This window comes from Rhinolophus sinicus, linkage group LG11 (assembly GCF_036562045.2).
Source record: "Rhinolophus sinicus isolate RSC01 linkage group LG11, ASM3656204v1, whole genome shotgun sequence".
NCBI lineage: Eukaryota > Metazoa > Chordata > Mammalia > Chiroptera > Rhinolophidae > Rhinolophus > Rhinolophus sinicus.
The window spans coordinates 10,849,109-10,868,966 of record NC_133760.1 but is presented as its reverse complement, the minus strand read 5'-3'; the positions used below and the strand labels follow the sequence as shown (position 1 = coordinate 10,868,966).

General features: G+C 53.2%; 1 protein-coding gene across 2 annotated transcripts; it reads left to right on the top strand.

The window, feature by feature from the left end:
• The first annotated feature begins 263 nt into the window (after positions 1 to 263).
• Positions 264 to 19,740, top strand: BCKDHA (branched chain keto acid dehydrogenase E1 subunit alpha). Of its 2 annotated transcripts, none has more exons than XM_019751434.2 (9): positions 264 to 393; positions 9,625 to 9,807; positions 9,910 to 9,996; positions 13,771 to 13,879; positions 16,065 to 16,226; positions 17,612 to 17,818; positions 18,003 to 18,144; positions 18,301 to 18,472; positions 19,195 to 19,740. In XM_019751434.2, exons 1-9 carry the CDS (start codon positions 289 to 291, stop codon positions 19,363 to 19,365), a joined length of 1,338 nt encoding a protein of 445 aa, XP_019606993.1. In that variant the 5' UTR covers positions 264 to 288; the 3' UTR covers positions 19,366 to 19,740. The 2 variants fall into 2 exon arrangements, with proteins under 2 accessions (XP_019606993.1, XP_019606994.1); XM_019751435.2 differs by having other exon boundaries at positions 266 to 393; positions 9,628 to 9,807.
• Positions 19,741 to 19,858: the final 118 nt, after the last annotated feature.

The window sequence follows — 19,858 nt, the reverse complement described above, 5'->3', positions numbered from 1 at the left end:
TTGGCATGGGCTCGTCCTACCCGAGGCCCCCGGGCCTTAAAATCCTGAGGCTCTGGTCACGTTGCCCTTTTCTTTGCCTGTTACAGAAACAACTGTGATGAGGCGACCAGAGCAATTCTTGGGTAGCCAGATTGTTTTATACACCCATATGTATGTCGTAGAGACCGCAGGACGAGTAGCAGGTGGTTTCTTGGCGGGGTGGTGCTGGCATTTGAGTAAGGCTCATGAAGGGGCAGCCCGCAGTCTCGCGGAGGAGAGGGGAGGATCGCAGAGGGGTTGTTGGTCAAGATGGCGGTGGCGGCTGGCGCTGCGCGGGTTTGGGGGACAAGTAGAGGCTTGGGCTATGTCGGCCTGCTCCTGCGGCGGCTTGGGGCTCGGGGGCTGGCTAGATCTGTGAGTACCTGGGGCACCGGGGAGTTTTCCCCAAGGGGGACTAGGGATGTCAACGCTGTCTTCAGAATGTGGGGTCCCTGCAGGGAGAGAAGGAAGGGCTGTCACAGAAGGGACAAGGGTAGGGAGAGCCACTTGGAGAGGACACGCAAAGGAAGACCTTCCACTTCCTTAAGAGAGGAAAAGCGAGGCAGCTTCTTTGGGGGTCCTGAAGGAGGGATGCAACTTGGAAAAAGAGGAGGGGGTTTCTCATTAGTTGCCACCCATCCCCACGGGAGGGGTGGCCCCTGGAGAGACCAGAGAAGGAGACGAGACCTTTGCCCACGGGGGGTGGAGAGTGAAATTGCTTTAGTGAGGGGAAGACTTTGTGTTCCGTCAAAAACCCCGCCTTCAAAGAGGAGAAAAGAGAGATCCCGTCCCTTGCTACCGGCTTTGATAGTGCTCTGTATTTCTTTGCTCCTTTGCTACAATTCTGATTTTTAAGTGAATTGCGTAAAAAAGTCTTTGGTCCTGGGCCGCCTCATCAAGTACCAGGACAGGAATCTTGTCTGTTTTGATCACTCTATAAAGGAGATGATCAGTAAATATTTGTTGAAGTAATGACAGGAGGAAAGGAGGGAGAGAGGTCCACAGGGCACTTTGTCCACATTTTTTAGAAACACATCTAACTGAAGTCCCTGTGGGCTACAGTAGAACTATGAACTGAAGTTTCACAATAAGAGAATAGTTGTTTAGAAGGTAGGTTATGAAGCAAGACCACCGTGGGTTTATATCCCAAATCTTCCAGTTTACAGCTGTGTAGCCTTGGGCAAGGGGTTGCTGCTGTCTGGACCTAATTTCTTTCCCCCTCGGTAAAATGCTAACAGTGGCACTACGTAGTCTTGTTGTGAAAATTAAATATGTAGAATGCTAAGAACTGGACCTGGCATATGATAAGGACAATAGGAATGTTGGCCACTTTTGAAAGTGAGGGTGGAGGGAAGGGAAGGAGAAGAAAGGTGACCTGGGTAGAGCCTGGGTTGGGGAGGGCAGGGCCTTGGAGAGAATTTGTCAGGATCTTGTGGTGTTGGGTCTGACCCTCTGGCCCTCCAATCCAGAATGTAGGAAAGCTGGAAGCTGTGGGAAGGAGCTCTAGGTAAGAGGAGAAACAAGGGAGGAGCGTGAAGAGGATGGGTCGGGAATGAGGGGAGGGATCCTTGGAAGGGCATCTGGATTTTGGAAGGGCTGCTGGAGCAGGATGGGGGTAGGGCAGTCTCCTGCCTTTGGGTTTGTCTGTGTTGCTTTGTTTTTTTTTAAAAGCAATAAATCCTCCAAAGCTGTTCTGTCACAGGAGCCTGTTGGCTGAGTCAGTGCGAGATGGGCAGGACTGGTGAAAGTGTAGGGAAGGGTCATTTGTGGTTGATTAAATATTTTTCCTTCTTGGCTCAGTCACCCTGCTGCCCTTCCCTCGTTCATTTCTTTTTCTTTCTTTCTTTCTTTCTTTCTTTTTTTTTTTTGGTGTGAGGGGTGCAAGACAGGAGAAGGTCTTTCAGAAGCCCTACTTTTTATTTACATATATTTTTAAGTATGTGTATTTTTGGAGTCCCCGTTTTTTCTTCCCCTCTTTTATTTCTCCCACTTGGTCTAAGATATAAAATAATACTTTTTTTTTTGAGTGGAAGGAAGGAGGAATAGCATTTAAACAAAGACTTTTTGCAATGATGGAAGTGTTTTATATCTGCGCTGTTCAGTACAGTAGCCACTAACCACACGTGGCTACTGAGCCCTCAGATGTAGCTAGTGCCATTGAGGGACTGAAGTTTTTACTTTACAGACAGTTGCCAACTTGTGATGGTTCGACTTAAGATTTTTCAACTTTATGATGGTGGGAAAGCAATACACATTCAGTGGAAAACTTGTTTCAATTTTGAATTTCGGTCTTTTCCTTGGCTGGCGATATGATATGCAGTACGGTACTTCCTCGTGACGCCGGCCAGAGGCAGTGGGCTCCCAGGCAGCCACGTGCTCACGAGGGCGAACAACTAATCCTCTCCAGTGTACTGTGTTGCCAGCGCTTTTTACATATTGTGTTTTCATATCCCGTCATGTCTGCAAAACACGCATCTGTGTCTCCTGCTTCTGATGAGAAGAAAAAGGAAGGCAGTGACTCTTGAGACAAACTCAAGATAATCGCCCAGTTGTAAGCTAATGTAAGCATTCTGAGCTCGCTCAAGGTAGGCGAGGCTAAGCTCTGATGTTCAGTAGGTCAGGTGTTTTAAGTGTATTTTTTTTAAAGATTTTATTGGGGAAGGGGAACAGTACTTCATTGGGGAACAGTGTGTACTTCCAGGCCTTTTTTTTCCCAAGTCAAGTTGTTGTCCTTTCAGTCTTAGTTGTGGAGGGTGCAGCTCAGCTCCAGGTCCAGTTGCTGTTGCAAGTTGCAGGGGGCACAGCCCACCATCCCTTGCAGGAGTCGAACCGGCAACCTTGTGGTTGAGAGGATGCGCTCCAACCAACTGAGCCATCCAGGAGCTCAGACGCAGCTCAGCTCAAGGTGCCATGTTCAATCTTAGTTGCAGGGGGCGGAGCCCACCATCCCTTATGGGACTCGAGGAGTTGAACCGGCAACCTTGTGGTTGAGAGCCCACTGGCCCGTGTGGGACTCGAACCGGCAGCTTTCGGAGTTAGGAGCGTGGAGCTCCAATCCGCCTGAGCCACCGGGCCGGCCCCTTAAATATATTTTTGATTTATGGTATTTTCAATTTATCCTGGGTTTATTGGGATTTAAACCATTGTAAGTCAAGGAGCATCTTACTTAATTTTAATGAATTTAAGTAATTTGCCATAAGTGGCTTCTGGCTGTCGTATTGGATGGTGCAATTTTAGCTGTTCAAAGTGGAGCCAGGAGATAGCGCCTTGTGGGGGAAGGTTGGGAGGCACAGATTGTAGTGCACAGATTGGGTTGTTCAGGCAGGCTGGGTTGGGAGGACGACTGGGGCTGCCTTATTTCTCCCTGCCTGTCTGCCCCTCCTTTCACCATGGAGGCATTTGCCTGATTCTGCCTTCCTCCCTCCCCCTCCAGTCGCTAGCAGATGTGTTAGTGCTCAGGGAGAAGAGGAGGAAGACTTGATTGTCAAGGAGTCCTGAGTCAATTTCTCAGCCACCACCCCAAGAAGCAAGTGGGACCTCGGCCAAGTCATTTCACTTCTCTTTGCTTAGCAAGTGGGTAACTAGAGTTCCTGCCCTGTTGGAATTTCAGGGAGCACCTAGAGCTCCCTGTGTGAATTAGCAGTGATGTTATTTCTCTGACCCAACTGATCAGACAGCCTGTCTGGGCTCTAGTACCCTCTGCCTTGTCTCCAAGTGGTCGGTGCCTGTGTGTATTGTGGGATGAATGGAGATGGTCCTTACTGATCTCCTAGTTGTATGGGTCCATCTCCCTCTTGGCTGTGTCTGAAGGAACCAGGCCTCTTTTTTTTTTTTTTTTTAACTTTTATTTATTTTAAGTGTGTTTTTCCAGGACCCATCAGCTCCAAGTCAAGTAGTTGTTTCAATCTAGTTGTGGAGGGCGCAGCTCACACTGGCCCATGCGGGGATCGAACCGGCAACCCTGGTGTTGCGAGAGCATCGCGCTCTAACCAAGTGAGCTAACCGGCCGCCCCACCAGGCCTCTTTTTTCACATCATGAAGCGCTTTATAATTCATGGTGCCAAGTCACACCCATTATTATGTTTAATGTAGCCACACTGCAATGTACATACTGGTAGTTTTCTCCTATTACAGGTGATAAAACTGAGACTCAGAGTGGTGAGGGATCTCTGGACTCCAAAGCCCAGTTTCTTTTCATAGTACCAGGCTGCCAGGAGGAGAGCGACAGGACTTTGGTTCAGGTCTTGTGACATCCTGCTTAAGCCAGTCTTGGTGTTTATCACCATCCTTTGCCCAAGCCAGCTGGTCGGAAGCTGGGTGACAGAGCCGGCCTCAGCCCCCTCCCTCCCTTACCTCAGCCCCTTTGGCCATTTTCCTTTCCTTGGATGAACCCCTCCTACCCAGAGGCCTTTGTAGGGATATGATTCTTTAGATGTCTGCTGACAAGCCACTTCAGAGACACTTTCCCGACCCCAACACCAGTCTCCATCTGTAAAACAAGGAGCGCAGTAGTACCCCCCTCAGACCTATGGTGAGGATGAAAGGAAATGGTTTTTTTTTTTTTTAACATTTTTAAAATTAATTAATTTTTTAACTTTTTTTTTTTTTTATTAGTTTCAGGTGTACAAAACAATGTAACAGTTAAATATTTATCATTATATCCCTCACACAGTGATAACCCCCCTCCCCCCATCCACTACCCCTCTGACATCACACACAGCCATTACATTTCCACTCTATTCCTAATGCTGTATTCCGCTTCTTGTAACTATATATATATATGTATGTATATATGTATGTGTGTGTGTGTGTGTGTATATATATATATATATATATATATATATATATATATATAAACTTGTAGTTGACATTCAAGGAAATGGTTCTTATGAAGCGCTTACCACGTATACCATGTGCTCAGTAAGGGCTTGCAAAATGGCCACTCTGCTGTTTTTCTCCAGGGACAGTAAATCTGGGGTGGCCATGACTGATGTCGGGAAAGGATGGCCTCCCTCAGGGCTCCACACCTCCAGTGCCTGGGAGAGCATGGTGTTGCTCAAACCCCCGGTCCCTGAGGCCAGAGAAAGTCTGATTAATCATACTTAACCGGCTCCCTAACCAGCCCTTCCAGGAGATGAGGCCTCTGATGAGCTTGCTGACATTTCTGAGCTGGAAGCAAAGCTAGGACTCAGCTCTTTGGGCTGTTTGAGGGCAGTCCCTCAGACCCCAGGAGGGAGCGGGTTTGGGTGGCCATAGCTGTCCAGAGGACTCAGTTAACTGGTACCATCCACAAAGCCTTCCATGGCTGGATCCCACCTTTCTCTCCCGCCTCCCCAGAGAGTAGCGGTCAGGCTGCCTGGCTTTGTGTGCTTGATCTCTGTGGCTTGGACAAGTCACTTAACCCCTCTGAGTTGGCCTTGGGGCCACCTCTGTTTTATGGAGGTGTGATAATAGTGTCCACTTCACTTGACTGCTGTGCAGGGACAGTGAGCACATAGGCAAAAAGAAAGTGCATTGTGTGGCACGCAGACACATGGTTAGCTGTTGTCAGTAACGTCCTGCAGCCGTACTGGTCTCCAGGGCGCCAGGGAGCCAGGCTCTCTTGCCTCAGAGCCTTTGTCATTCCCAGCCTTTGCCTGGCTCACCGCTGCTTGTCCAGCAGCCCTCGGCTTCACTCTCCCTTCTCCAGTAAGCTTTTCCTCCTGCTCCATCTGATGCTTGTGTGAAAAGTTCCTAGAACTAAGGCAGGCAGGTACTTTTTTTTTCTTTTTAATATATATATATTTTTTTTTAATTGGGGAAGGGGTACAGGACGTTATTGGAGAACAGTGTGTACTTCCAGGACTTTTTTTTTTTTCCAAGTCAAGTTGTTGTCCTTTCAGTCTTAGTTGTGGAGGGTGCAGCTCAGCTCCAGGTCCAGTTGCCGTTGCTAGGTGCAGGGGGCGCAGCCCACCATCCCTTGTGGGAGTTGAACTGGCAACCTTGTGGTTGAGAGCCCACTGGCCCATGTGGGAATTGAACCGGCAGCTTTCGGAGTTAGGAGCGTGGAGCTCTAATGGCCTGAGCCACCGGGCCAGCCCCAGGCAGGTACTTTTTACCCACCTCACCACAAGCCTGTGAAGTAGCAATTCTTGTTTTTTCCACAAGGGGACACAGGCTCAGGGAGACTGTCTCCTACCCAAGGTGACATAGCTGGAAAGGGACAGAGCCAGGATTCAAACCGGCAGTGTAGCTCTAGAGTCTTTCACTCTCCTCTGTCCTACAATTAACCACTAAACTATCCTGCCTCCTTTGCGTTCACCCCTCTTGATCGAAACTTGTGTGTTTAGTGTTTGTCATGCATCCCTCCCTGTCATGTCCAGCTCTCAGTTCAGGGCCTGACTTGGAACAAAACATTCAATATCTACTTGTTTGATAACAGCTGGCAAGTCTACTAGTCAGCAACTCATACTTATTGAGCGTTGCTTCTGTGCCAGGCACTGGTCTGTACACATCGACTCGTTAATCCTTGTGACCACCCGTGAGATAGGTACTCATACCATCCTGTGTTTACACATAAGGAAACTGAGGCTCAGGGAGCTTTAGTTACACAGCCAGGGGGCAGGAGTCTGCTGGGAGTCCATGCCGTTAACCTTGGTGCCGTAGGGAGTAGCTCCATGAGGGGCCACCCAGTATTGACCTGGGCAGGTCAGACCATCCAGAGCAGGCCTCCCTGTTTCTTGTGTGGTGAGAGAGGAAGCGGTTTCAAGGCTTTATGTAAATCTGTGTAGCCTCTGCCATTGTAAGTCACAGGCCCCCGAGACAAACCCACCCCCTCACCAAAAACAGAAGAAAAAGTGGTTGGAGTCACCTCCTTCCTCTGCTGGCATTTTACCACCAACTCCATAGTGGAGCATTTCCTCAGGGCCAGGCACTGCCAAGTCCTTTGCAGAGCTCACTGAATCAGCACTAACCCTGAGGTGGCCCAGGACAGAAGGGGCCCAACCCCAATGTGTGTGGTGCAGCAAGATGCCGACCGTAGCCCTCCAGCCTCTGGAGGCGGACAGAGTCCTGTCCCGACACGCTGGCTTGTTCTGAGCCCCTGTCCTCCTGAGCCCTCGCCTACCTCTTAGAGCCTCTCCGCAGGCCACAGCCCTTGTTCCGTGTGCATCTCCCCTGTGCCCCAGTCTCCCAAGTGTGTGCTGGGACCACTGTCTGGCATTACAATCCAGTTTCAGGTGCAGCCAGTTCTTCTCCCAACTCCTCTTTTCCCCATCTTCCTCCTGAGGGGGCAGTCATTTCCCTTTTTCCCATTTCCTAACCTTCCTAGATTTTTTTCCCCTTCTCGCAGTTTTTGAGCCCATATGAGTAGTATGTCCCATACCAGTGCTGAACCCTTTGTGTGCCTTATCTTAGGAACTTTTCACAGCAGTCCTCTGCAGCCTTTGTACAGATGAGGAAATTCAAAGAGACAAGGTGTTTTGCAGAGGGCCACACAGTCAGCTAAGAGATTAGAACCCAGGTCAGTGGGACTCCAGAGCCAGTGAGTGTGACCGCTCAGTCATCTGTTTGTTCAGTAATTGCCTGTGGAGTGTCCACTCTGTAACTGACTTGGACGTGATCCCTGCCTTCCACGAGCTTGGAGCTTGTGATATGTGTGTGGGGGACAGACACACTACAAAAGGATACTCTGGGTGGATAGAAAGGTCCAGCCGTGTGAGCGCTCAGAGGGGGAGGCATGGTCTGCAGAGTTTGGCTGCTTCCCTCGCAGACGGAGGGGAAGTCTGCAGTGCTGTTGTCAGGCCCAGACCTGCTCTGCTGTTGGGAGTGTAATTTCCTCACAACCATAACTGCAGATAAACGCACACATGTTCACGCTACCCCTGGAGCCTTGGACACCATCTTTGCTGCAATTAAAGGAGAGGGAGGGAGGAACACATTCGACACCCATGTGTGAAATTCAGCTCATGGCAAACCCATTCATTCTTCTTTAGCTCCTGCTGGAAGTGAAGCCGCCATTTCTGAGCTAAGAGGAACCTGGAGACCAGAGGGAAGTAAAGATGTAGATGTGTGGAAACCAGGCTAGCGATGGCAGTTGGGTTAGGAGCCTCGGGTCTGGGGTCTGAATGTCAGCCCTGCCTGCGTTTAAAGCCCAGTCCTGACTTATTTATTTAAATTGTTAGCTCCATGGCCAGTGCTGGTTATTTTACCTCCCTGAACCATAGTTTTCTCATCTGCTCAAGGGCAATAGTAAGATTGTGTATACAAAGCTCAGCCTGGCACCCAGCAAATGCTCAATCAAGGGGAGCTGTTGCCATACTGAGACCAGTTCAAGGTTAGCTCAAGAGCTAAGAAATCGAATCGGTTCACACCCTGTCACACATGTAGGCTTCTCACGGGCTGTCCCAGCCAGGCCTCTGATCCCAGCAGGTGTGACGCTCCCCACAGGACTCCTCCAGCCACTCTGAGCTCCTTCCAGGTTCCACAAGGGACACAGCACTCCTCACTTTTTGCCTTTTGCACGTTCTGTTCCCCTGGCTCGAATGCTCTTTTCCTGACCCCTAGATACCCTTCAGTCTCAGCTCTCACGTCACTTTCTCAGGTACGCCTGACCCTCTGCCGTACAGAGCCCCATGGCTTCTTCCAGGAGAATATGACTCACCCTCATTGGTACTTGTTCAGCATCTGTCCTCCATGCTGGGCAGGAGGGACAGATGTCTTGTGTCTCTTAGGTCGCCGTAACCCAGCACAGGGCTTGGGACGAAGCAGGTGCTCAAATATTTGTTGAATGAGTCAGGCTGGGCTTGTGAAGGGAGTTAGGACTGGCGTGGAGAGGGCACTGAAGCGCGTGGAGCACTTTGCCAGGTGATGGGGGGAGAGGTAGTAAAGAGATGAGGGCAGAGATACGGTGGCAGAAATGACAACACTTTTTTTTGAGCATTTACTGTATGACAGTACTCTGCTAACATTTTATACGCGTGATCTCATTTAAGCTTCGCAACATTTCCATAAGGTGTTCTCCATTTTACAGGTGAGAAAGGTGAGACTGAGGAGGGCAAGTCACTGTCCCATGGTCACCCCGCAAGAGATGTAAACCTTGGCAGGCTGCCTCTTAAGAGCTCACAGGCTTAAGCTCCATGCTGGGTGGCCTCCCTGGGGAGCACACGGGTCAGTAAGGAGCCTATCTGGCTGGCTTGAGGGCACAGTGCACGGGTGTCTGCGCCTGTGGTAGCAGTGGGAGATTGAGAGAGGGGGTCTTTGTGGCCAGACTGGGGCAGCCTTGAAGGCCAGGGTGACGAGTTTGGGCCTTTGATAATAATAATGGTACCTGCCAGTTCTTGAGCTCCCTGCTGCTTCACTGAGTCATTTAACCTACACAACAACCATGTGGGATGTTAGTTTTACAGATGATTAACTGAGACACAAAGAAGTTCTAGTAACTTGCTGAAGGTTATTCAACGGGAAAGTTGTGGGGCTGGGATTCGCACGCTGTGCGCCAGGCCCCAGAGCCCACCAGGGCCACGGCAGAGCTTGACCACGAAGCCATACTGCCTGTCGCCGTGGGATTGAGCCAGTGGAACCTCAGTGCAGCTCCTAACTCAGGTGTCCCCCGCCCTCTCTCCCCAGCAGCCCCAGAGGCAGCAGCAGCAGCACTTCTCGTCCCTGGATGACAAGCCCCAGTTCCCAGGGGCCTCGGCGGAGTTCATAGACAAGCTAGAATTCATCCAGCCCAATGTCATCTCTGGGATCCCCATCTACCGCGTCATGGACCGGCAGGGCCAGATCATCAACCCCAGCGAGGACCCCCATGTGAGAGGCCACATCCCCCACCCCCTGCCTCCCACACCCAGGCCCCTTGCCCATCTCCTCTCTGGTCCCAATGGCCCCACATCTCTGTGCCTCCATTTGCAGCTGCCACAGGAGAAGGTGCTCAAGTTCTACAAGAGTATGACACTGCTCAACACCATGGACCGCATCCTCTACGAGTCCCAGCGGCAGGTGTGTGGGGAGGGCTGGGGGAGGGGCTTAGAATCACCTGAGGTCCCCCTACCTGTGTGTGGGCTGAGAGCTCCCAAGGAGGAGAGAGAGTGGAATGGAGAGCTTTTGTCTTGGGGTCCTTAGAGTTCTTGGGGTTCTCTTGGGGCGTTGAGGGAGAGTGTGGGAAGGGTCTTGCCCAGGGGCAGAAGGATGGACCAGATCACTAAAACACCTAGTGTGTGCTGGGTGGGTGGCTTCACTGTGCTGGGAGAGGGTAGGTGGGAGATCTGAGGGTCCTTCCTCTCAGGAGCTCACAGTCCTGACAAACAGGGTGACATGATGCTTCCCGGAGTACCCCTGTCAAATGTGCTGTGACTCAACACTGTTAGTATCAGCAAATGGAGACCCAATGTCAAAACACTGTCAACAAAGAGGGAATTTATTGACTTAAGTAACCGCAAGTCCAGATGGCCCTGTTTCTAGACACAGCTGGGTCCAGGGGCCTCAGAAGATGTCACCAGACCTGTTCTCTCTGAGTGTCTTGTTTCCTCTTCTTTACCTTGGCTTTCTTCATTCTCAAGCAGTGGTGGCCTCTGGAAGCTTCAGGCTCATGGGGAGGTGGCGGAAAAAGGGTTCAGGTTACGATTGAAGTCCTCATTCTGCCACTGTCTAGCTTTGCAGCGCTGGGGAAGCTGCTTCACCTCTCAGTGCTTCAGTTTTCTCATCTGTACCTTCTTAATGGGGCTGTCGTGAGGATTGATGGTGGCATATGTAAAGGCCTTAGGAACAGTGAAACTGGCATTTAGTCAGCACATGATAAATATTTGCTATTGTTAATCATGACCCTACCAGCCTTGCAATTACTAAACTTTGTGCTTAGCTGTGGAAAGAAAATGTCTGGAACCTAATGTTCCAGCAGAAGGCCAAGGGCTGATGCTCGTTGGCCAGGCTTTGGTCACAGAGTCCTCCCTGAACCAGCCCCAGTGACAGGCCAGGCTGGGGCCATGTGCCCATCCCCAGGAACCAAAGGAATAGGGGCATGGAGTCCATCCCTCCCAGGCCATGCAGGCAGAGCAAGGGTACAGCGGTTCCTGTTAGAAAAGGGGGAAGAATGTTGGGCAGGCAGGCCCTAAGATGTCACCACCCGTGGGTCAGGTGGGGGTGGGCTTGGAAATCTGCATTTGCATCAAGCCCCAGGTGACTGCGATATGGACTAAAGCATGAGGCCCAGTACTGAGCAGATCAGGGGGCCGCCTACTCCTAGACTCTCCTACTCACAGGAACACTCCCTATGGGCTCTGCAAGTTAGAGTAGTGTATCCACCCTGTCCAGAAACTTCCCTTGGCTCCCACTGTGCACAGGATCACGTCCGGCCCTTTCTGCCCATCCTGTCTCCCATTCCACTGTGGCCTTGGCTATCTGCTGCCCTGTCCCCAGCCTCAGCGCCAGGCCAGGCCACTCCTCCCACCGTCTCACACATGCCTGGGCTCCTTCCTGCCCCTGCATTGGCTTCACAAACGGACTTTGGAATCTGATGGACATGGTCCCATCACAACTGTGACTTTGGGCAGTCAATTTTTCTTGTTTTTGTCTCTGTTTCTTCAGTATATTAAAGAATGGGGATAACAAGAGAACCCACCCTGTAGGGTTGGGGTAGGAATTCTGTGAGACCCAGCACATAAGGCCCCTGGCCCATTGGCTGCACAGAGGAAGCCCTCACAGAGATCAACTCGTCCATCAAGGTTCATCCTGTTAGCTAGGATTACATTCAGCTGCAAGTAACAGAGCCCTCCAAAAAAATCCTAACAAAAATCAAAGCAGTAGCTTCAACAGATTATAAGAGTTTTTTTTCTCTTGCATAAAAGAAATCTGGAAACAGGTGGTCTGGGGCTGGTATAGTGACACTACAATGTCATTGGATACCCAGCGTCAGCTTCTTGCCTCAAGGGCCCCTCATGTACCTAATAGCTGTTGGAGATCCCTCCATCACATCTTATTCCAGGCAGGAAGTAGAAGAAAGGTGGTAGGTCAGACATGGTACGTTCCAGCTATCTACCCACACCCACCTTTATAGAGCTTTCAGGTCGTCCTACCCAATAACATCTCACATTTCATTGGTCACTCCTAGCTATGAGGGAGACTGAGAAATGTAGTGTTTTAGTCTGGGCAGTTGCTATCTACGATGGAATGAGAGCTCTGTAAGCAGAGTCAGAGGGATGGGATCCTGGGTAGCAACCTCTGCCAGTAACCCAGGTCCTGTTTACTCAGGGGCCTCTCCCAGACTCCTCCCCATGACAGCCTCACAGCCTTGCCTGGCTGTAAGCACCCACCATCCACCCACTCACTTGGCTCTGGGAGGTCAATTAACTTTTAATTGGCTCCCCATTTAGAAGAAAGCATTATTCATCTGGTTCCCTACCGCAACAGAAAGCCAGGCCTGCGGAACACATGAGGACTGGGCCAAGGGCTTCCCGCGGGTGCCAGCCCGGGCTGTCTCTGGTTCACTTTGCACACAGTCCTGGGGAGCTTCTTCCATGTCTACGCCAGGGGCTCCCAGATCTCCAAACAGACTTCGCCTCTTAGCCCCAGATCTGCTCGACTTCCCACCCTGATGTTCCACACCAAATTCAGCCCGTCCAAGCTTGACCTCTGCATCTTCCGCCCAGACCTGATCCTTTTCCTCCCTCAGGCCATTTCTTGGTGAAGGGTGCCACCATCATCCATCTGCCCAAACTGGAGACCTACATTTCGTTTCTGTCCCCTCCGTCCCCCTCGCTGTCATTCTCTCTCTCGTCATTCACTGTGTCCCTAGGTATTTAATTAGAAATCCATTCTACGGCTCCGTGGCGCCATCCGGAGCCCAGACTTCCTGTCTTTCTGCTTCACCATCCTGGGCGAGTTGGCTTTCATCCTGTGCTTGTTGCCTGGTGTTCACAAGATGGCTGCCACAGGTCCAGGCTTCATGGCTATGTGTGAGGCGGGGAGAAGGGCTGGGGGACACTGCTGGCACCAGTCGCAGTGGTCTTTTTTTTTTTTTAAATCAAGAAATTGATTTTTTAAATCAGACTTCCACTTAAGTCTCTGGGTAGAGCTGTGTCCCATGGCCACCTCTGGCTGCAAGGGAGGCTGGGAACGTAACATTTGGCTTTTCCAGGCGCTGAGGTTGGGTACTGGTGTAGCTGCCCAAGAGGGTCCGCTGCTCTCTGGCACCACTGACTGCTTCTTAAGACTGTCATCCATGCACTCCTCTCCCTGCCTCCAGCCACAATCAGGCCAGGCCACCGCCCCTGTCTCCTTGCTCACTGCACTCAGTCCTGTGTCCATCCATTTCCCACGTGGCAGACTGAGAGACATTTCTAGAGCATGCCCCCCTCTCCCACCTAGGAGAACCTTCAGCAGGTTACCGTTCTCCGGGTGAAGTCCAGGTGTCTCATTGCCTGCACTACCTTGCCTCTCTCTCCCTCCCCTACTTCATGTCCCGCCCTTCCAGCCTGATGGCCTTTATTGTTCTCTCTGCCTGGAAGCCTCCACCCAGCCCCGCCTTTGCTCAGCATAGGCCTTTCTCCCGGGTGCACCTCCATGGGGGGCTCCCATCACACAGCCCCGTCCCTCGTGCTGTAACCTGTCTGGCAGTCCCTCCGTGAAGTCAGTAGCCCCCGTGTGGCCTGCCCACAACGGCCTTCAGGAAGTATCTGTTGATCTGTGGAGTCCTAAAAGTGGGTCAGGATTTGGATGGTTCTCTGTCGTTGCCCCTCATTGCTGAGCCCAGGCCTCCGGGCCCCCATCCATCTCCAGGGCCGGATCTCCTTCTACATGACCAACTATGGCGAGGAGGGGACCCACGTGGGGAGTGCAGCAGCCCTGGACAACACGGACCTGGTGTTTGGCCAGTACCGGGAGGCAGGTACGTCAGCCATGGCTTGGCCCTGTGGAGCGTGTGCCAGAGGCGGGGCCTATGGTCCCTTTTGAGGCAGGTCAGGCCCAGTCCGTCCTGGTGTGAAGGTGAGGCCCACTTAGTTACCCTATGTGTTCTTCCAGGGGCGGCATGGGGCCACGGAGCTAGAGGAAGAACTTTCTGAGCAAAAGAGCCAAGCCAGGGACAGGAGTTTGGAGGGGGTAGGTTTCCCCTCTGGGGAGGCCAGGCAGTGTTGGGGTTAAGAGCCTGTGCTCCGACTCGTCCATGGTTACCAGTTGTCAGATTTGGGGCAAGTCACTTCCCTTCTCTGAGCGTCAGTTTTCTCATCTCCAAAATCAAGATGATGATGGTATTGCAACGCCTGCATAGTGGGCCTGCTGGGAGCATGCAGTGAGGGCAGGCCTGGCTGCGGCTGTGACACGTGCTGTGGGCCCCTGTCCACACAGCGCAGGCTCTGCTGGCCTCTCTCCAGTCACTGCAGCCTTCAGGGAGCAGAAGCAGATGGGATGGCTAGCAGGTCCCAGCCAGGGAGCTGGTTCACTTCTAAGTGAATGAGTGTGAGGAAGGAAGGATCAAAGACAAGGGCTGAAGAAAATCTGTGTGTGTTACGAGTGACTGGGGGTGAAGGACTTAGCCCAGGGAGCTGTGAGAGGAGGGTTCCAGAGTGCTGGTTGGTATGGGGTCCCTGCAAGGGAGCCACCCTGTAGGGATGTCAGGGAGGCAAGTCTTGACCTTTCCTCTCAGGCACTGCACGACCATGGGCAGGTTGCTTACCTGTTCCTTGCCTCAGTTTCCTCGTCTATAATGGGAGATGGTGAACCCCCTCAAGACGGTTGTTGAGGGGTTCATGGGGCAGATAATGCGAAGCTGTCAGCATAGGGCCTGGCACAGGGTAAGCCCTCAGTGTTAGACATGATGTTGTGACTGGGCCCTCTCGCCCTGGGACAGCTTTTTAGGGAGACGTCCTGGCCAGGCTGGCTGTGCAGAGCCCTCCCTGGACCCGCATGGCATTGCAGTCGACTGTCAGACTGTCTCTTCCCCTGTCCACTGCACCAGACCCCACCCCACATGCCCTGGACAGATGCCCTGTGATAGTCTGTGGTTCAGCACGGTTAGCAGGATTTCTCCAGACACTGGGCTGCAAGCCAGGCCCCTGCCAGTTCTGCTGAGTGCTTCCTGCCTGTTTCTGCTGAAAGGGTCTCTGGTGAGCGCTCCAAGCAGGGCTGAGTGAGGGCCCCAGCATCCCAGTGGCAGCTGGACACTCCACACAGGGCTGTTTGGGTCAGCCCTGCAGGAGGGAGCCCTCTGGCACCACGGTCAGCAGGAGGCCCTGTGTCTGAGCAGCAGCTGAGGGCACTCTTGTGGGGTCAGGAGGTGAGTAAGATCCTGTGCCCCAGCCCTGACTCAGTCCCCCCCCGCGGAGTGGGGAGAACAGGGTACTAAGAACAACAGCTTAGCACTCACTGAGCTCTTGAACACCGGGGTGCTCTCCTCAGTGCTGGAAGCAGTGGAGTCTCTGTCTCACTTCACCTCGCAGCTGAGGTGAGGACCCTGCCTGAGGACCCACCCAAATGAGGGCCTGGCACTGTACTGCCTCAGGGCAGCCCCCACCCCCCGCCACCTCACGGTTACCCATCAGAGCCTGGTGATGGGGGTCCCTTTGACGGTAGATCGGCGTTTATCAGAGATTTTGTTTAAAGAAGGTTTTACTGCCATAAACAGGTTTGAATATTCCCTCTAGTCCAGAAGTTGTGAGCTAGTGGCCTGTACTTTTATTTGGTTCATAGGATGATTTTTTAAAAAGTAATTGAATTAGTTGAAACATTTAAAAATCAGTTAGTTTCTCATTAAAAAAAAAAAAAGAAAAGCCAAGCTAGATTTCTTCTTTTGAAAAACTGGATGATTTGGCCTCCCTGGGCAGCCTCAGGTGGTCTGAACAGCCAGCCACCTCCGTCTTGAGACAGGCTTGTGCTTTCTGGTCTGCCCACCTGGTTCCTGCACCTGCCTGGTCCCCTAAGCATCAAACTTGCCTCCCTGGCTCTCATCCAGCTCCCTTACTGTACACACAGGGAAACGGAAGCCTGGGCAGGAAGGGCCTTGCCTCTGGACCCCCACGGGATTGGTCTGCTCCCTGTGACCCCCACCCCAACACCGCTGCCTCCTCCCCACACAGGTGTGTTGATGTATCGGGACTACCCTCTGGAACAGTTCATGGCCCAGTGCTACGGCAACGTGAATGACCTAGGCAAGGGGCGCCAGATGCCCGTCCACTACGGCTGCAAGGAGCGCCACTTCGTCACCATCTCCTCTCCGCTGGCCACACAGATCCCTCAGGGTGAGGATGCATGCCCCGGGCCTGGTATCCCTGCTCAGGCCCCTGCCCTTCTCCACTACAGGGCGGCTTCCTGGCTGGTGACACAGTCAGAGCCCTGGTGGGACCTCCAGACTTTCTCAGCCCTTCTTGTCTGGGACCCTTCAGAGGAGGGCTTTGGTGGTGTCCTCACCCGTTTGGCAGGCTTGAGCTGGCATGACCACGCTCTTGATTTCTGAAACTTGTGCCTGCCACGTTTGTCTGCTCATAAACATAGCCAACTGTGCGTGACTGAGCATATACCAGGTTCCTTGTTAAAAGGTCACCCAGCAGGTAGTGAGAAAAGTAGGGACTCAAATCATGGCCTGTGTGGCTCCAGAGCCTGGATTGGTTCATGCCTCTGAGGTGGGAGATGGGCATGGCAGCCTTCTGGGGGAGGTGGCATTTTTGCCGGAGGTTGGTAGGATTTCCATAAGGTGAGGTCCTGGCCCTCCCCTTCCATTTAGGTGCCATTATGTCACTCAGTTGGCAAATGTACGGAGTATATGTTATGTTGGTTCCATTCTAGGCTCAGTGAACAAGAGACAGACAAACCCCTCAGCCCTCCTGGTGCTGACGGGGGGTAGGGACGATGGACAGTAAACAAGATGAAAAAGTGACCCACGGAGCATGTCAGGGGTGATAAGTCCTACAGGGAAAAATGAAGCTGGGAAGGAGGCAAGGTGGGGCGGCATCACTAGTGACATTTCTGTATGGACTAGGTGAGGGGGGTAGCCAGTGGGGATCTTGAGGTGGCTGCCTGCTCGATGTGTTTGAGGTACAGGGAGGAACCCAGTGGGGCAGCTGTGGATGGGGGTGGGGGAGAGAGAAGTCAGAGGTACGGGAGGGGCCTCAGGGCCTTCAACTTTTACCCAGCGTGGAATGGGGACTGTGGGGAGGGGAGGAGTTGCTGCTGTGGCCTGGCTCATAATTTAGGACTCTTCTGCTGCCCCGAGGGTAATAAGTTGGTCCTAGGTTGGGCCGGTGAGGGGTGAGGTGACTGTGGTGTGACCTGGATGAGGTAAAGGGGGTGGGGAGAAGGGCTCAGATTCTGGCTCTGTTTTGAAGGTGGAGTACGTGTGGGGATGACAGAAGGTTAGGAGTCAAAGATGGTGCTGACGTTTTGGGCCTGAGGAGTTGGAAGGATGTAGCTGCCATCAGCTAAGGGAAGAAGACTGGGGTGGAGCAGGTTCTGGGGGGACAGTCAGGGCATCAGGTGTTTTCTTTCCCCTCTGAGCTTCAGAGCAAGCCTGAACCCAGAAGCCTGAGGTTGGGGTGAGCGTGTGTGTGTGCGTGTGTGTGTTTGAGAGAGAGAGAGAGGAATGTGTGTGGGGCTCTGCTCCTGCTCACCACCCTCTCACTCCCTGCAGCTGTTGGGGCAGCCTATGCGGCCAAGCGGGCCAACACCAACAGGATCGTCATCTGTTACTTTGGTGAGGGAGCAGCCAGCGAGGGGGACGCCCATGCAGGCTTCAACTTTGCTGCCACCCTTGAGTGTCCCATCATCTTCTTCTGCCGGAACAACGGCTATGCCATCTCCACGCCCACCTCCGAGCAGTACCGCGGGGATGGCATTGGTATGGGCCTGTGTACTTGCCTCCCCTCTCCCCTCCTGCCACCCCTGCCTCCCTCCTGCAATGTCTGGCACAGGCACAAGGCACAAGGGAGGTCGCAGGACTCCGTGAACGGAGCGCTGCTCTGCTCTCTTCACCTTTTCCCCTCTCCCATTTCCTGCTCATTGACCTGCCTCTGTCCCCACAGCGGCTCGAGGCCCAGGGTATGGCATCTTGTCGATCCGCGTGGATGGCAATGATGTGTTTGCCGTGTACAACGCCACCAAGGAGGCCCGGCGGCGCGCCGTGGCAGAGAACCAGCCCTTCCTCATCGAGGCCATGACCTACAGGTGCCTGCCTCCCCCACCTCTCCATCAGCCTTGCAGCAACCAGCTTTAGCATATTGCCCACATCGATCACTGGGGTCCCCAAAGCCTGGCCCCATCACCCATGTAGTATCCCCTTCCTTGCCTTTATTCCATGTCTACTCCCCTCCCCCTGGGCAGGATTGGGCACCACAGCACCAGTGATGACAGCTCGGCATACCGCTCGGTGGACGAGGTCAATTACTGGGACAAGCAGGATCACCCCATCTCCCGGCTGAGGCAGTACATGCAGAACCATGGCTGGTGGGACGACGAGCAGGAGAAGGCCTGGAGGAAGCAATCCCGCAAGAAGGTGAGGCGCCCCTCCCCCCTGGAACTGACACCCCGGGGGCGTGTTCCGGGGTGGTACATCATGGAGAACCCCCAAAGGATGGAGAGGCTGGGACTTAGGGGACATTGAACTGGGAGACTCGGGGATCGACCCAGTGGTGTCTCTAAGTATGGCCTGTGGAGCCAGGCTGCTGGGCACACGCACCTCTGCTGTGTCCTTGAAGAGGGATTCTGGGATACCCACTTCAGGTTATTTGAGGGTGAGGTGATTTAATCTGAGTGTGGTGTAAGTGTCCCGCCCAGAGCCAGTCCGCTGCCCCCTGGCCCCGGTCATCAGGAGCCAGAGGCAGTGTAGGCCAGTGGTCAGGGCAGACCCTGGAGTCAGGCAGCTTAGTGCATCTGGCTGTGCCCCGTCGGTAATTGCATCATTGTGGGCAAGCTGGCTTCTCTTCTCTGGAGCTTGGTTTCCTCATCTCTAAGCGGTCTGCTTCTTAGGCCTGCTGAGATGCTGAAACCATTCTGTACTCGTAGTCCAGTGTCTGGTCCTGTGAAGGATGGAGGTGCTGGGACTGGGGGCGTTGATGGGGGATGTCAGCTGTCACCACTATGATGGTGAGCATCTCCGTTGTCCAGATGGGAACATTAAAGGCTCGAGGGAGTTAACCCCTCATCAGGGTCCCACAGGTAGGAGGCAGGCCCTGGGTGGGAAGCTGGCTGCTTGCCCAACTGTCCCGTGTCCCCCAGGTGATGGAGGCCTTTGAGCAGGCCGAGCGGAAGCTGAAGCCCAACCCCAGCCTGCTCTTCTCAGACGTGTATCAGGAGATGCCCTCCCAGCTCCGCAAGCAGCAGGAGTCCCTGGCCCGTCACCTCCAGACCTACGGCGAACACTATCCCCTGGACCACTTCGAGAAGTGAGGCCCGCTCGCCCCACCGCATTCACCTCAGCTACCCCGAGAGGCAGCTCCAGGCTGAGGGCAGAGGGAGCCAGCAGAACGCTAGGACACCCTTCCCCAGCCACCTCCCTCCAAGACACTCAGGAGCCAGAGCAGTGCCTGAGGCGGTAAGGCGGGCCTTCCGCTTACCATCCCTGCTCCTCCAGGCTATTATATTGTGGGGGGCTCTGTTAGCCCCTACTTTGCCCGTGGCTACAGTGCCTTCTCCTAGGGGCTAAGCAAGGGCGCCTCCAGGACTGGAAGCCTCTCTGGGTTGGGGGCAGGCATGGGAGGTCAGCCTGTGAAACTTACTTAAAGTTAGAGGTGGTTAGCAGGCAGTGAATAAACTGTGTCTCTATATTTGGCGCTCTGCCACTTCTGGTCTCTGACTCCTAGAGTTTTAGAGGTGGGAGGAGAGTCCTGCATGACTGGTTTGGGACCCTCCCCCCTTACATTAGATGAATAAGGGCAAGGCC